The following is a 17,495-nucleotide window of genomic DNA, read 5'->3' on the forward strand; positions in this document are numbered from 1 at the left end:
AAAACTAAGGCAGGAAAATGATCTAGTAGGCCTAGTGAGTTTTCAACAAGTTTATGACGAGGGAGGCATTTTTGCTTAGAGCTCAGTAAACCAAAAGACCAAACTCTTGATTCTGGCTTTAGTTTTTACTATTCCGCTAGCAATTAGTCTTAACTGTTACTCTAGTAAGTCAAAAATACTTTGTCCTAGTCTCCTATTTGCTGCTAAAGAGGGAGCTAAACTAATGTTTCTGCTTCAAAATCTTAGACCATACAGGTTAATCAAAATATTTTTAGTAATCTAGTTTTAGTCACTTTTGTAACATCTACATAACAATTTTGTTTTCTTGGCTAGCTAGAACCAGCTTCCTCCTGCCCAGTTATTAACCTCTTCACCCTAATATTTCCTGTCTCACATCATCCCTGAGAGCTCTGCTCTCTCATCAGAGCTCTTCGGATCATTAGACTTGAGTCATGTTTTAGCCTGAAAGTACTGGGAAGCAATGAAACCAAGTTGTTGATCTGTTTGCGGTGGAACTATTAGAATACTTAAAAATTCTGGTTTAGGTAATAAATGCTTGTAATTTTTTTTTCCCCTTCTAGACATGGGTCACCTTCAGGTAGATTACAGAGATAACAACAGGCCGCATCCAGGCGAAGATTCTTCACTGGACTCCATCGCCTCAGTTGTGGTTCCCATAGTAATTGGCCTCTCTATTATAATAGCATTCCTTTTCTTCAACCAGAAGAAACAGTGGATACCACTGCTTTGCTGGTATCGAACACCAACTAAGGTACTGTCCTGAAAAAGTCTGTCTTAAGTGACCGAACTGGGAAAGCTTGCATGCTCACATTTGCTTAAATTGCTTGATGTCTTTTGTATTAGCCAGCGAAAGTTTTGCTCTGGTCTTCATAGCCTCAAACACACAGTAAGCCGTGGCCATAGTACTTGCCTCGGGCTGGAGCAGTCACTGGATGAATTACCCATCAACCACTGGTTAATGGATCCTGACCTTCCACACATCCAATTTCCTGGATTTAAAGTGTTTTAAAAAAGAAATACTTCTAGGTTGATTCCTAAGTCATTGTTGTATTAGAAATTAAAATTTGAGTTTCTTCTCCGTGGTCTATCCACTTAGAATTGGGAAAGAAGTCCTGGTGAGAGGGTGACAGCTCTCAGGCACGGGCGACAGGGGAACTAGAGTGTCATGAGTGCATACAGAACTCCAAAGGACAGGGAGACATGTCCAGGGCAAGCGCATAGGGGAAAGGTAGCAGAAGATCCTGAAGAGACTGTAACTAGTACTAACTAGACCAGGCAGAGAGAGACACATTTCATATTGAGGGAGAAAGAATACTTGTCAAATTAGCCTGTCTCAAAGACTGAGAAAATTCATTTTCATTAAAGGAAGAATAAGGACTCTTTCCAACCCTAAGTCTACTTTTTGCATTCAGTTTTTTTCCAAAGACAAGAAAAAAAAATTCCTACACCCTTACGAATTGAAAAAACAGCTTGAATAATTATTTTAATCCAGTTAATCATCTAGAGAACTCGTCCATGTGAAATTCCCATCAGTTGCTTCTGCCCCTTTCTTTCAACATGTACATGTTGGGCGCAGCCTTTGCTGGGCACACGCGGGGTCAGGATACGGTCCCCAATGTACAAAGCTGGGAAGAGAGACTAGCTCATAACGTGCGTAGAGCGGCTGGATGCAGAATGGGGCTGGCCCAGCCTGTGATGATGCTTTTACCCAGCAAGTGATTTAAAATCATGTGTTTATCTTAAAATCTGCCTGGCCAATGACGACTTCTTCAACCCTTTTAAGCATGAGTCTGCGCTTTACAGATTTGAAAATAGTTAACGTCGCTTCACCAGACTCTCTTCTCAGTTCCTGTGATGCAAGCCTGACGTAATTTATTGACTATTTCACTTTTTTTTTTTAAATTTTTTTTTTTCAACGTTTATTTATTTTTGGGACAGAGAGAGACAGAGCATGAACGGGGGAGGGGCAGAGAGAGAGGGAGACACAGAATCGGAAACAGGCTCCAGAATCGGAAACAGGCTCCAGGCTCCGAGCCATCAGCCCAGAGCCTGACGCGGGGCTCGAACTCACGGACCGTGAGATCGTGACCTGGCTGAAGTCGGACGCTTAACCGACTGCGCCACCCAGGCGCCCCGACTATTTCACTTTTAAACACAGTTTGTCAGTATCCCTCACGAAACTACCATTGGTACTAGAACAGGACGTAAACCCCACAGCCAGCGGGCCCGTCGGTGTCCCGTGAAGCTGTTACCTCCTTTGAATCGAGTACGAAATTTGTTAATGGAAGATCTGTGAAATAGCTAATTCTTTGTGGGTTTTTTTTTTCCTCTCCTCTCATCAACTAGCCTTCTTCCTTAAATAATCAGCTGGTGTCTGTGGACTGCAAGAAAGGAAGCAGAGTCCCAGCGGACAGTTCCCAGAGAATGCTAAGGATTGCCGAACCAGATGCAAGATTCAGTGGCTTCTACAGCATGCAGAAACAGAACCACCTCCAGGCAGATAATTTCTACCAGACGGTGTGAAGAAAGGCAATGCGGATGAGGTTTTGAAAGACAGACGACGACTAAATCTGCTTTGAAAAGTAAACTAGAATTTGTGCACTTGCTTAGTGGATCATTTTGGATTGTGACTTGACATACAGCGCTAAGAACTTACCGGGACGGGCTCTGTCTTCAGCAGTGTGCAGAACAAACATTCCCACTCTCCTCAAGATCACTGACCAAGTGTTTTCTTAGAACCAAAGTTTTTCAAGTTGCTAAGATGTATTTGCTTGTAATCTAGCTGTAGAGGTGTTTGGGGGCGGGGGACAGCGAGTTTGGTTGGGGAGATGGGAGGGTGGTGTTGGGAAGGCAAATTGGTCAGCTTGGCTCGGGGAGAAACCCAGTGTAATAAAAGCAGCTGAGCGGCCCAGAGGACGCTTGCTCCGAAGTCTCGCTCCGAAGACTGCCACGGGTTGCGGCAAAGCCCAGGCCCGAATGAGCGGGAGACGAAGGCCTTGTGATCCAGCTGCCGTAGCCACCTTAGGACTGCCAGACAGCACACCAGAACCTTTTGATAGCCATCCCTGGTCTAAAGCCACGAGTTTCTTTTCTATACACAGACACGGTAGGTGGGGAGGAGGCGAGAGAAATGTGTCGTGGCATTTCTCTGACGCGGGTTATTAAGGATAGATCCAGTTAGACTTTTTGCTGCTTTTGTTTTCTTCCAAGCCAATCAGCCAGTTCCTAGCAGAGTCAGCGAGTGAACACGACGGAAGCGGTTTCTTGACGCGAGCACTGGAACCCCTCACCACGGCGCGGCGGGAAGGAGGGTGAGGGCGAAGGCGCCAGGTCTTTCCAGCAGGGGCTGTACTTCACTGTCTGTTGTTGCTTTGTTCTGTTGTTGGTTGTTCATAGTTTTTGTTGAAGCTCTAGCTTAAGAAGAAACTTTTAAAAAGGACTGTTTGGGGATTTTTTTTTCCTTATTATACTGATCCTACAAAATAGAAACTACTTCATTTTAATTGTATATTATTCAAGCACCTTTGTTGAAGCTCAGAAAAAAAATATGCCTCCTTAAACTTTAGCAGTTATAGGAATATTTATGTAACTATCTTATGCTTCAAAAAAAAACGAAAGTATTTGTGTGCGTGTGTATATAATATATATATGCATATATATTTATACACATACAATTTATGTTTTCCTGTTGAATGTATTTTTATGAGATTTTAACCAGAACAAAGACAAACAGGCATTCCATATCAATGCTTTTGATCACTTACAAATTTTTAATAACACAAAATTTTATTCTACCTGCAGTTTAACTGGGAAGAAAGATGTGTGTGTTGAGTGTGTGTGAGTGTGCACATGCCTTGTGCAGTCAGCATCACACCTGCGATGGAGAAGGTATTCCTTTATTAAAATCTTCCTCATTTGGATCTGCTTTCTGTTGGTTTTCAATTTGCTCACTGGCCAGAAACATCGACGGCAGGTTATCTGCATCACTAATCAGCTCCTGGATTTTTTTTTTTCTTCAAACAACTGTTTGAAACAACTACTGGAATATTGTCCATAATAAGCTGGAAGTCTGTTGTAGTTTGCCTCAAATATAACTGACTGTATCCTATAGTGTTAACTTTTCAAACAGCTCTCAGCACTTTTATACTAATTACCCATTTGTGCATTGATTTTTCTTTTTAAAATGCTTGTTGAGAAAGACACAGATACCCAGTATGCTTAATGTGAAAAGAAAATGTGTTCTGTTTTGTAAAGGAACTTTCAAGTATTGTTGTAAATACTTGGACAGAGGTTGCTGAACTTTAAAAAAAAATTAATTTATTATTATAATGACCTAATTTATTAATCTGAAGATTAACCATTTTTTTTTTGTCTTAGAATATCAAAAGGAAAAGAAAAAGGTGTTCTAGCTGTTTGCATCAAAGGAAAAAAAAGATTTATTATCAAGGGGCAATATTTTTATCTATTTCCAAAATAAATTTGTTAATGATACGATATTACCAAAATAGATTTACATCAGCCTGATTAGTATAAGAGATTTTTATGCCAGGAATGGATTAAAACTTATCAAAAAAAATTGTAAATGCTTGCTTTTTGTTTTTTCAATCATGGCCATATTATGAAAATACTAACAGGATATAGGACAAGGTGTAAATTTTTTTATTATTATTTTAAAGATATGATTTATCCTGAGTGCTGTATCTATTACTCTTTTACTTTGGTTCCTGTTGTGCTCTTGTAAAAGAAAAACAAATCTAATTTCCTGAAAAATAAAATAGATCTATGGCACTTGGAGTGCACTGTGGTTCTACAGTTTGTTTTTTCTTCAAAAACCAAAGCTGTGAGGGAATTATTTGCAACTTGGTTCTTGGCAACAGATAAACACTCTGAATCTAAATCACCCAAAGGACAAATCGTCCTTTTGTGGTAAGGTGGTCAGTCAACTGACTCTCCAGCGTCCCAAGCAGCCTCCGGCCTGCCCTCAGAGGGCGGCCTTGCCCTGGGAATCTTTGTAAGAAATCCCACCTTGGGGTTTATGGCCCACGACACTTGCTCTGAGGGAGATTTAGAAACCTACCTGTTGCCAGTCACAAATCAGAAATGTGTTCATCTCCTCACTGGTATCATCTCATCATGGGTGTGAGAAGGGTCGAGGTGGGAAACATTGGGAGTCTACCACTGAAGAAGAAAGAGTTTATCAAGCAAAATCAGAGAACTCTTCTTACAAGGGGACTGTGAGCTGAAAAAGTATCTTTTCATACGCTTCAGAAGGATCAGCTTAAGAATGAACTATAAAAAGACAATTGTTGAAATCTCTTCCCAAAAAACACATCCTCAAGGACTTCTCTCTAGTATGCCCTCTAAACTGGTATTTCCTTAGTACAGGTAACATTTTTACAAATTTGGATCAATTTAGGTTATTACTGTATATAAGTATGCAATTCATCAGTTGAAGGGCAAGGAGCTAGTAAGTCTCACATATTCACTATCAAATAAAGCATTAATAAAACAAGGGACCATTTCGGGGCACCTGGCTGGCTCAGTCAATAGAGCATGTGACTCAATTTCCAGGTTCGAGCCCCACATTGGTCATAGAGATGACTTAAAACCTTAAAAAAAAAAAAAAAAACAAGGAACCAGGTCGAGTTCTGCACATTCCTAGGTAACAGCTGAGGTGCCGAGCTGGCATCCAAGTCCTAACTGAGCTACTGCCTTTGCAGCTCTGGTGTCCCAGTTACCGGGTGGACTGAGGAATATGGATGGGCCCATATGCTCACAGACGTGTAAGTGGAATTCTAAAGACCCCTGACAGGGCCTCTCTAACTCTTCCTACACTCATGTTGTCTAAGGAAGGAAGCTACCTTAGCTGCTGGGAATGCCTCACAGACCCAGGAAATGAGAACTTCTGACCTTCCACAGCAGCCGGGGACAATCTGGAAAAGTCGCCCTCAACCCTCCTCACCATCGTGAAGCTAATCAGGGTCTCGCCAGCTCACACACTGTAGTGACAATATGTAGAACGGTAAAGGGAAGAATCTAGCCCTGCAAGGGAAGAAGACTTGTAAGAAATACAACAAAAACTCAGTCTCTCAAGCACGTATCACCCTTTTTCCCAATATTTATTAAATGGCAATGACTTGGTGGGAACTGGCCAAAGTGTTTCGTGACCAGTGATGTACGGGTGAGGCGCTGCTTCTAGAACTGGGACTTCAGGAAGACAGGCAGGCGTGAGTGAAACACAACCGGAGTGGGAGCGGGGCGAGGCTGCAGCACACAGGTAAGCACCTTAAAGGACACAACCTCCTTTGAAAGGGCACTTCTTCACAGACACGTGAGGCAAAACATTTACGCATCTTGTATCTTTAACACAAAATTCTGAAAGCGAATGGCCACTTAATGGTTACAGCTGGGGCAGTGGTGAAGCGCGGCTGCCTCCGTCCTCCCCAGCAGGGCCCGGCGACGCTCGCCACAGCATCTTCCCAGAACAGCCCACGCTTCAGCATCCGTCTCCCTGGACAATACTGGTAGGTAAGATTGATCCTCACAGTTCCCTCAGAAAGATCAGTGTGGGTTCTTGCCATCACTGAAGAACGGCCACAGTAGGACTCTCTCCATGCTTTCAACAAGTTCTTCGGTGCAGTTCAGATCTAGAAAGCCGCAAAACTCAGCTGGGCCTACAGTCAGTTCAGGAAAAATATGACTGCACCTGCGCAGATACTGCTCCCCCTTCCTCTACAAAGTCGGAGGAGAGAAGAGCTCCTAACCGTTAGCATTTAACAAAAAAAAAAAAAAACACCCTTAGAATTCAAAACCGTGCCATACTTCTCTTGGTTCGTGATATAAAGAATTAGTGAAAGCGTGATCTAGTAAGTAACACTGAGTCACAAACCCAAGTTCGCGTGTGTGGAGTCTCCAACAGCAGGAAGGGGATGGTAGCCAGCTTTCGGAACAATGCCATAGGAAATCTAGCCTGTGGTCCACGAAAGGGAAAGCCGCTCCTGGCCTGACGCCTTACGTAGGACACAGAACTAGAGGAAGAAGAAGAACTTGTAAACAGAAATGTAGGTTTTGCATACATTTACACAAGATGCATACATGTTTTATATACATCTTATATGTATATAAAAATACACAAATAATGAGAAGTCAATATTAATGCAAGGATCTACAGTAGCAACTTTTTTTTTTAGAAGGCTACACCCAACAGAGAAGAGTTCTCTCACGACACATGTATTAAAATTGCCCAGAAATGAGATACCAAAAGGCCATGTCTCTCAGGATATCACGTAGAGCGAAGAGCCCATAACATTCGCCCTATACCGTCCGGCTTGTACCACAGGAGAGGCTCCCGAGTAAGTGAAAGAAGGGCTCAAGTCTCCGCATGCGCACGGCAGCAACCACGCCCACACTGCAGCCTCAGGCAGAGCCTGGAGGGCAGGGTAAAGAAGCACATGTGAGGAAAAGCCTCCGGAGCCCACACAGCATCCCTCCCATCCTTCTTAGGCCAAATGAGGCCACTTTTGCACCTTCTTTCGTTTCAGACCTTTGCGTTTAAATTAAGCTGGTATATTCAGCAGCCAAGCCACAGTCTTCAGTGTAAAAACAACTATGAGGAAGTCCCACCAAGGAAGCAGAAGGAAAGTTCTCCCTTGAGCAGAAACCACTGCCAGGCCAGTGTTCTAGTGGCCCTCGAGGTAGAGGAATTGCTAACCCGCTGTGGACTTCCAGGATGGGTGGAAGAGAGCATTTTCCGTCACCCCCCATCCACACCTTCCCACGCGACTGAACACCTCTGAGCTTACACACACCCATTCACTTGTCCGGGGTGCGGAGTCACCACTGTGGTCTGCACCCTCGCTTCTTTTCCACCCAGTCCTCGTAGAGCCGAGGCAAAGCCACAACACATGCACACAAGCAGCTCCGGAGAACAGGTACAGTCTAGACGGGCTGGGCTCACAGGCTGGAACCTGTGGCCTGAGCCTGAGGAACAGAATTAGGTAAGTGCTGCTTCCCTAAGACACACGGTATAGGTTCACAGTTACAGGCCTGGGTTTTCAGAGGAAGCACTTAAACATCATTTGCCCCCAGACGACTCTGTTCTCTGGGTCATAAAATTCTTCCATGCCGGTCAAATGATAAAATAGCTAGAGAATGCTTCCGAAGCTTGTTCTATCTTTGGCACCCACGGCAGTGCCCCAGGGACCCACTATAATTAAAACCTGAGACATGTTCTTTATGTTCATCTCATTCCTGTGTCACATCTACAAGAACAAACCTCAGAACAATCCAGCTTTCATACCAGTGCTAGCACAACATAAAAGCAAACAAAGATGTCAGGTATTAAAAAGAGAAAGAAAAAGAAAGAAACTGGAATATAATAGGAAGTAAAAGCCCTCCATCAGAAGAACATGGCTTATTAAAACATTTCAATCTCTTCTTTCAACCCCCTCCCCCACACCCCTAACCTACTAATGACTGGCTCCACTTCAATCACAGGTGACACTTAATGTGTCACTCACTCTGAGCTCCCAGTATATTCTACTGAGGTTCCCTCTTTATGAAGCTGTGGTTGAAGAAATGTGCCATCTGAGTTACCTAACATCTCAGAAATCCCAACCTTCCTATGTTCAGCCAGAAACACTGACGGAGAGAACCCAAAGAAAAATGTTCCCAGAAGAGGACTGCTCTCAATATTGGATCATATACTATAGGATGCATTTCATGATGCTTAGAAAATGTCACCTGAATAACTGCTGATTTATAAAAAATAATTTCACTGAAAAGTGTTAGTTTTGCCTGTAATTAAATAAGTTCATCAGTTGCCTCTTTATTATCCAAATTTTGCTCTTTCCTCAGCAAAGTTAGTAACCTCATTAACTTCTCGAATGACCTTCCTTTGCCTCATCATTGTTCCCAACCTGTGATCTTGATCTCACTAAAATTTATGGTTCATTTTTCACTGTCCTAGTTGATGAAAATCCATTCTTTCTCTCCCTCCCGTTCCTTTCCCTTACAACAAATCCCTGAGGGACTGTTCTCTGACTTCACTGTCCCCTCTTTCATCCATCCTCATGATCTGTCCTTCTCTACTGTCCCCACGATGGCAGACACCACCCTACTGAACCCCACCCTGTGTCAGTCAATACCTGAGACACATAATTGTGGGAACGTCTCCATATTTCCTCCATTGCCTGTCTCCGTGCTTACTAAAGCTGAGCTGTGGAAATTACTTCCAGCTCAGGATCCCAAATAAAAGTTGCATTCTATATAACCATAATTCATAATGTGAGTAGCATAAGTAAGCCAGGCATCTATCCTCACTCGGCACAAATGAGAATGATAAAAGTGCATTTGGAAGTTACTTTCTTATCTATTAACAAGACGATGATGCATTTATCGACTAATCAGAACTTCCCAACCATCGCACATACACCATTATAACACTCACCTTTCAGTATATAATCAGTTAACAAGCTCGGAACCTTGTCACTGTCCTCTTTCATGGCACGAAGAACTGCAAAATGAAGGAGAGAAAGACAAGGCAACAATTTCAAACTCAGAGAGCAAATCTCATTTACACTGTAGCCTTCATTAATTATCAGGCATAATCAATTCATACAAATTAGTGATTACTTTCTGCACGCTAAACAACTGCAAATGCTCAAGAATGTACTGTCGTTGAGTAAGCCCTTATCCAAGTGAGAACATTCCTGTTACCAGAGACTTCTCCCAGGTATAAAACATCCAGACAGTGGAACCTGCAAAGAAGAATTGGGCTATTTACCCAGAGCCTCAAGTATAATAAATACTGGAAAGCGAGGTACCACCATGAGCACTTCCGTGAGCTCTGGGGAGCAGGAGACCCTCAGTCTGCACATCTCACAAGCGGGAGAAACTCTCAAATGACTAGTGGGCCACCTTCTCCAAGGAGTATGTCTGTCAGCCTTCTTGGAAACTTTCAAAGGCCAAAATAAAGAGCACACCTCACTGAAGCAGCACCCAGCTGCACTGCCTGCCCCTGTACTACAGAGGAAGCCCGGTGAATCGACCTCATCCTCAAGGGGCATCTTGGACAATTTTATCTCCAAGCAAAGCCAAATAGCAAGATCAGCTGCTGGGGGGCTTAAAAATCTCGACCACGCAGGAACAGAAACACATGAGCAAATGCTACACTTTCAGAGCGGCTGCCACCTCAAACTGTCCCCGGAGCACCCGGGGGAGAAGGCTGCCCTGCTTCCCCAGACATACGATGGAACAACATGGCGTCTGCTTGGGCTTAAACCCTGGCTCTACCACTTACTTCCCCGCTGTGGGCGCTCTGAGCAAGTTACCTAACCAGTCGGTGCACCAAGTTCCTCATCTGTAACACAGTCATCAGACCAGTCCCCAAGGCTGGTTGTGATTATCAAGTTACTAATGCAGACGTGAAGGACTGAGAATAGTGCCCAACACAGAATATATGCTGTGTAAGCATTAGCCTTTATTATTAACACAACTAACGGTATTCTGATTCTTATTACTGTTGCTACTGTACTTCCAGGAGCTTTCATGAGGAAGGCTGAACAACTATAAACGCTGCAACCGTCTCTCCGGGCTTCCGCCATGAACATCGAAAGGCGGCAGTGGTAGAGGCTCCGGTTCTCCCCCAAGTTTTGAGGAGCTAACTGCTTTTACTTCAAAGGGAAACTCACACTAACTTGGGCATTCCTTCACACCCCCTACATGTCTACTCAGAGATTCCAAACTGTGCCATCTACAAAGGTATCATCTAAGGATCAGCCTGAAGACACTCTGATGTGGGAATTATGATGTCTTTCGTTTGGCCAAGTCTGTCCATGCTCTGAGAATCCAAGGTCTTTCAGTTAATTCCTGGCGTCTAGGCAATATTTATGTTCCCTTCTCAGAGGGCAACTGTGTTCAGTATTCCTGCTTCCCATCGTGTTTTAGATTGGTTTTCAGTTCTATATAAAATCACGTGCCATAGGCTAACATTCTTAAAAAGTACAGTGGATTGGGAATTAAAAGACCCAGCCCTGTAATTAAGCATTCCCCTGTGTGATCTTGGACACTCATAACTTCATGGGTTGGTCTGGAAAATCAGAGGGCAGGCCACCCAGTTAATTTCTTCATTTTCTATTTCAGACTGGCTGGCATCACTTGATTTACCTGTATCTTAGTATAAAATGTTTTGAAAGTATCATTCACCAAAGGAAAGAGTAACAACTTCAGGTAGAAGGAGACAGGCAGGCAGCTTGTGCTCACGACAACCACACCTCCATATCCCTAAATTCCAAAATAGGTATCGTCACAAGAGGCATTCTTGTGATTCCCTCTTATTTGTTTCCTTCTTTAATCAACAGTTAACAGAGCAGCAAATCCAGTGCCTTCAAGGAAAACAAAGCTCAGTAATTGACTTACCCCAAATCACACATATGTTAATTTATTTACTATGAGGGAAACACAGCAAATATGTTTACCTTTGTTTTTCATTGTGACCAAGAGAGGGATAAGTAACATCCAAAGACGTTACTGTAAATAACAGGGATAGAACCAGAATTCATTGCTCATTTATGGCTATCATAAGACAGAATCAGTAGAATGTATATTTAGGTCTCACAAATTATTTTAAAATGCGAGCCTCTTGAAGGTGGAGTATTTTTGTCTGCTTTGTTCACTAAAGTATCTCAATGCCCAGAACACAGCCTGGCACAGAATAGGCCTTTTTTAATATTTGCTGAATGAATATTCTTAAAATATTACTATCAATTTATATTCTGCTTATGACTGTTACTTTGGGTTCTACGTTCCTAAGAAAGGAGAATATTTTCGGCCACTTTCTAAATCTTTCCTATTGACTTACTGACAGTCGTATTTACATAAGATCCATGAAGCACCTTATCTATTGATAAATGATATGTTCTTAAACATACAAGGGATGATGGAGAATCAAGTTACACTTTTTTCCTCAAAAGTTCAGCTTGTAAGTATTTCAAAAGGTAAGAAAAAGTACAAAAAGTACAAATCAACTCGGAATTCAGTGTCACATTCGATGGTACAGGCATTTATGGTCTCATTCTCAATAAATGACGACATCTGTCATTTACTGTCCCCAATTAACAAAACAAAACATAGCAACAATCAACCAACCAAAATCAGTATTCAGGATCAGCAAAAGTAAATAAAGTAACAGTTTCATTTTGGCTCTGCTCACTTTTTGTTAATATCTGAAGATCTTCAACAGATGGTGGTCCATTTTTTTTCTCGTAAGGAATGACTGTCGTCAAGTACTGCCAAGTTAAAAAAAAAAAAAATGTCACTTAAATCAGAATGACCTTATCTGTAAAACTTCGATACAGTTACTACAGGTCTATTTTGTAACATGAAACATGAGCTTCTTTAGTATGGAACACAGGTATCTTACTATCTCGGCTGTCTCTGTATTTTTTGCCTACCTCCATCTGCTTCACACAAACCCAACATTAACATAAACATATTTTTTACCTTTCAAGTATTGAAAATTTCACAAAAGTAGGCCTGAGGGTGATCTTTACAATTTGTTCATCTTTAAAGTAAAGCCTTATCTAACAATCTCCTTGCATTATTTCCAACATACTGGGAAAAGAGTAATTTAAAACTGAAGACATAGTTGCAACAGTTCTGCATGACCAAATAATTCCCAACAGCCAAATAATTCTGTTTCAGACCATTTTTTTCTGGTTGAACAAAATGGTCACGTGGATAACTTGACAACTTAAAAACACACACCAGCTTCTTCCAGAAGCTGACATAGACACACGTACCCAAATGATTTTAGAGGTGTATTATTATTATTTCAAATTACTTGTAAGTAGTTTCAAAGTTTAAAGGCGTTAAAGGAAAAGAGAAAAGTGAAAGGAGAGAATGGCCTGGTGAATAATGAAAATTCACGTCTGATACATAGACAAAGTGCCTCATTCACTCCCGTGAAGGCTCACAAGTACCAGTTCTGGCCTGTAGCTACATCCCATGGAAGCACAATCTAAAATTTACTGTCCAGATGTCCCTATTCTGGCCACTCTACCAAAACTATCTACCTCAGTGTGGTCTGCCTGTGTTCATCTGGAGAGCCACTGTTCTCACTTAGAATCTTTTCAGACCCACCCATTATTTAGTTCGTGTCCTAAATCTCAGCTCTAGTCCTAACCCTCCTTGAGTGATTTCACCCCTGAGTGATCTTATAATCAAAAAACAAGGTAAAATGGTTTAGTAAGAACTGGCTCCCTACGTACAGGGAAGTAGGAAAGTGAATAATTATTCCGTGTTTAGGAAACAATTCCCACCAACTTTTCGGTGTAGACTTCTCCAAGCTGATACCCCGTTGTGGAACTGAATGTTTTCTCGTGAATACACAGAAAGCAGGAAGCCAGCCCCCATTAGGCTCCACGAACAGCCCGCGTCAGGGAAGCGGGACTCTGACAGCATCAGGGAGCTGCGCCCCCTCGAGCACGCTCTCTGCCCACGCTCTCGGGCTTCCCACGTGCGGGTCACTTTGGAAGTTACTTTGCCGTCCTGGGCATCTGAGACAGGTGAGAGGGGCCAGAAGAAAAACGAAATTTCGACCATCCCTCACTGGAGCTGTAAATGTCAGTGTGAAGGATTATTTGATGTCAACTGTTTCCCTTCTTGAGCAATACAGAAATTATCTTTTAGTAAAAATCCTAGGCTCAAATTGGCTTGAGCTAATGTGAGAGGTTTCCTTTTTGAAGTGAAAATTTCAAATTGTGAAAAGTAATTTTAAGCACACTCATTAATGTAGATGTGTCTCCTGTGTTCATGATCCTCCCTAAGTCATTATACAAAACAGCCACACATCTGACTGCGGGTGTATTTACAGCCATGTAGAATTCTGTATAAATCACGTCTTGTGCCTCACTCGGCGGACAACTGAGTTGGCTGCTACACAATACACCTTAGAAGCACCTGAATTTCATTGAAAAGGAGGTAAGATATACTCTTATCAACCTGTTTGACCTAGAACTCTAATCAGAAAGATACCGAGATCAGCTTTCTTCCCCCTAAAATGACATCTTGTTTCTCAGACTTTTAGAATTACAGTAGCATATTCTGGTTTAGTTATACATTCTAGACATGCAGCTCATGAGGTCAATGCAATTTCTTTAACGGCAGTGGAAAATGGAGCTCTAAAACATGTACTAAGAATGCATTTAGTCTGTCGCCCAATTTGAAAAGTTCTGTTTCCTAAAGGGAAATCTATGTATTATCAGGACTAGAGATATGATGAACTTTCACTTCTCCCTTTTAAGCAACAGTCTTAGTAAATTAGTACAAGTGCCAGCTTTCAGGACCTTCACTTACACAGGGAATGAAAAAGCAGAGAATGAGGAAAATAAGGATAACCGAGCACCTGTTTCTCTCCACCTGAATTTCCAAAGGTGTGGCGGAGGCCATTCTGAATGACATTTGAGATCCCCTCCATGCTGAAGCGCTAAAGGCAGCAATGTACGGCCCAGAGGAAAAGGACAGAGAAAGAAGTTCAAAGACTATTAGTAAGAACGCACCATGATGATTTATGTGCCCAAGAGGCAAGCAGTTAGAAAATGCCACTACTCATTCACATAAAGCAAACAAAATCATGCTGTTTTTAAAATGTTTCTGCTTCCATTTCTTGCAAGTCAAATGCAAAAACTACTGCTTTTATGCTACCATATTCATAAAGATTTTCCCTCACGTAGCTGATAAATAAATTGGCTCCAATGTAAATATCCTAAGTGGTACACATATTTGTTTTATGCAAAATTTACTACATAATTTTTAAGATACCTTTTGATATTGTTTACCTACATTTTATCAAAAGTCTGAAAACTTAATACTAACAGTATGCATATTTTCAGTCTAAGTTTGCATATTTCTACCACAAGTTTGGAGAAACATTAACATAACATTTGGCAAATGAGAATGCTGTTACTTGGAGAGCTGATTACTGCTTCCCACTCGCTCTTCAGGCCACCTGCCATTGCCTTGGTGCAGAAATTACAAACTGGAAGAGTACATACATATGCTTTCTGGAGAGCAGAGTGGATCCCATGCGCCAGCAGGCCCCTAACACTTCTGCAGAGACTTTCCCACTGTTCCTAGGAAACAATTCTAGCTTCTTTCCCCCAGCAACCTCCAAGATTTCCTAGAACCCACTGTACTATAAAGAGAATATTTTTTCCCTAAACTACTTATCTTGATTTGTAACCAGTCTGCAATGTCATCAGACACAGAGAAAAGAGTCCAGTGGCACCTCTCTGGCTGCTGAGTCAAAGGCCTGAGATGGATTCTTACGCTGTGACTAATTAAGGAGGAAGGCATCCTGATTCACCAGCTGGGTCCCTCCTCTGGATTTTTACAGAGGAAAGTGGAAACAGTAAACACATTTGAGGAGTCAATATAACGAATATTTACCAGACCCCGAGGAATAGAAGAGGAAACCAAGGCAATGGTCTTTGCTTTCAAGAACATATTGTTTACCCGAGTGGTTCTCAAAGCGTGGCCCAGGGATCCCCCAGGGGGTCCATGAAACACTTCTAGGGTCCATGAGCTGAACATTACTTTCTCAGAAATACTAAGACATGATTTGCCTTCTTCACGTTCATTCTTTCATGACTTATAGTGAAATATCCCAAATGATAGGCTGAATGCAGAAGCAGATTTAAGAATCTCTCTTCGGTTAAGTGAGATATTATAACAAGATTGACAAAAATGCATAGCAATGCCATTTTTTCTCACTAAATTTTTAAAACTATAGTTATTTTTCATAAAAACATGCTAGTTGTGTAAGCATTAATGAATTTCTTATTGGTATTTTTAGACGAATTGGTAAATTTTGTGCATTTACCAATGTAGTAAATATCAATGTAATATCAAAATCTACATCAATCTACTATCTAATCTAGCAAATATCAATCAATATAGCCTATATAAACAAAAAGCTCTTTGAGGTCTTCAAAGAATTTTAAGAGTATAAAGAAGCCCTAACAACAAAAACCTGAGTAACACCAAGAGGTTTATTCTTTGAGGGAGTGAAGTAACTCTTTATCTGTCATGTACTCAATGGTACTACTGAAAACTGAGTACCAAATTTTACCATCTCTAAAGAACACGCACAACTAGCCTCTCCTCCTGAATGGTCCTTCCCCACCCGGTCCTTCCCAGATCGGAGGCCATTTTGTTCTGGCAGGAATCAAACATCTGGTCCAGACACCCTGATGGAACACAGTTCACTCTGCTGACAGCATAACTATTACCCTTGATGGAGCAGGCTAGTTTTAAAAGAAAACCTACAAAGAACTACTTTGTAGATTTTTGTATTTGTAGATTTTTCACATGCTCTCATGTGATTTGTTCACATTTTTAAGCAGATTCTCAAAAGAGACGAACTTCTTAGGCTCCAGAGTCCGGAGCCATTTTTTTTTTTAATTCTGTCAAATGTATTTTCTCTCAAAGGCAACAAAGAGGAAAATACTTTTCTATTCTAAATTAAATTTTTAAATTTAAATAAATAGTATTTATTCTAAAATACTATTTTAGAAAATAATTTTCTATATAGCCTGACTCCATTATCTCTATCTCAATATAGATTCAGAAATTATCAAGCAAGGTGAACAGTTTTAGCATCCATGCATCAAGAAACTAAGGTATATTTTATATTTGAACAGCATATTCTAAAAACACTAGCTTTACTTCCTCAGTTGGAAACCTAATGGCTGCCACTGCAAAAATTTAAAAAAAAAAAAAAGATTGATGTACATTCTTAAATTCCCAAGTTACATATGTAATTCAGGTTTCCTTACTAAGTGTGCCGCTGTGGACTTTGCTGAACCATTTTAACTACTGGTAGCCTGATGGCTTCTGAAAGATAGCTTTCATGCAACCAGAATTCAGGGCTGGTAGAAATAAGTGGAAGCGTAATCATGTGAAGCCACAGTAACCAGGAAAACCACAAAACTAATGGCTGATCCCAGCAAAAGAAATACAGGGACTCTCCCTAGAACCCGTGCTCCTGGGCTGATGGAAGCTGTGGCCCGTCGCCACCGCACCCTAAACAGGGAAGCAGTGTGGCAGCTGGTAAGCTTCTACTGCCTCCCGTTCTGCTGGGAAAATGACAGAACAGGAAAATCAAAAGGTTCACAGGAAATACAAAGAAAGCAGCTAAAAGATATATCTGAGAACATTCCTCCACCACTGCTCTGGCTGCCATCAATTCTCACCCCGCCAATGAACCCTCAGAATCACACAGTCGCCATCTCCTCCCCATGCTGTATTTTCAAACTCTTCCTCCTACCAGCTTATTCTCAAGGGCAACTTTAAGTTCTCCAACCCTTGGGCTCGCTTCAGCGGCACATGTACTAAATTCTCCCTCAACCTATTTGCTTCCCCCAGGGTTTCCTCAAACAGCTCTCCCCAGGTTACTTCTCTGATCCTGAGGTCCA

At 41.7% G+C, this 17,495-nt stretch overlaps 2 protein-coding genes across 9 annotated transcripts in view; one reads left to right on the top strand and one right to left on the bottom strand.

Moving 5' to 3' along the window:
* CRIM1 (cysteine rich transmembrane BMP regulator 1) overlaps positions 1-4,820 on the top strand; it is a 194,203-nt gene extending 189,383 nt beyond the window's left edge. For all 6 annotated transcript variants that reach the window (XM_040496503.1, XM_040496499.1, XM_040496502.1 and 3 more), the window contains 2 exons: positions 582-772; positions 2,368-4,820. In XM_040496503.1, coding sequence (XP_040352437.1) covers positions 582-772; positions 2,368-2,544 — 368 coding nt within the window. In that variant the 3' untranslated portion in view covers positions 2,545-4,820. The remainder of the gene's footprint in view (positions 1-581; positions 773-2,367) is intronic.
* Positions 4,821-6,115: 1,295 nt separating this feature from the next.
* FEZ2 (fasciculation and elongation protein zeta 2) overlaps positions 6,116-17,495 on the bottom strand; it is a 42,663-nt gene continuing 31,283 nt past the window's right edge. The window contains exons 6-10 of one of the 3 annotated variants that reach the window (XM_040496505.1): positions 14,426-14,506; positions 12,233-12,308; positions 9,470-9,535; positions 8,297-8,325; positions 6,116-7,049 (exon numbers count right to left, since the gene is read on the bottom strand). In XM_040496505.1, coding sequence (XP_040352439.1) covers positions 8,315-8,325; positions 9,470-9,535; positions 12,233-12,308; positions 14,426-14,506 — 234 coding nt within the window. In that variant the 3' untranslated portion in view covers positions 6,116-7,049; positions 8,297-8,314. The remainder of the gene's footprint in view (positions 7,050-8,296; positions 8,326-9,469; positions 9,536-12,232; positions 12,309-14,425; positions 14,507-17,495) is intronic. The other 2 variants (XM_040496504.1, XM_040496506.1) reach the window with 2 other exon arrangements.

The sequence above is a fragment of the Herpailurus yagouaroundi genome, unplaced genomic scaffold (assembly GCF_014898765.1).
Source record: "Herpailurus yagouaroundi ecotype Mexico unplaced genomic scaffold, PumYag 188, whole genome shotgun sequence".
In the NCBI taxonomy this organism is placed as follows: Eukaryota; Metazoa; Chordata; class Mammalia; order Carnivora; family Felidae; genus Herpailurus; species Herpailurus yagouaroundi.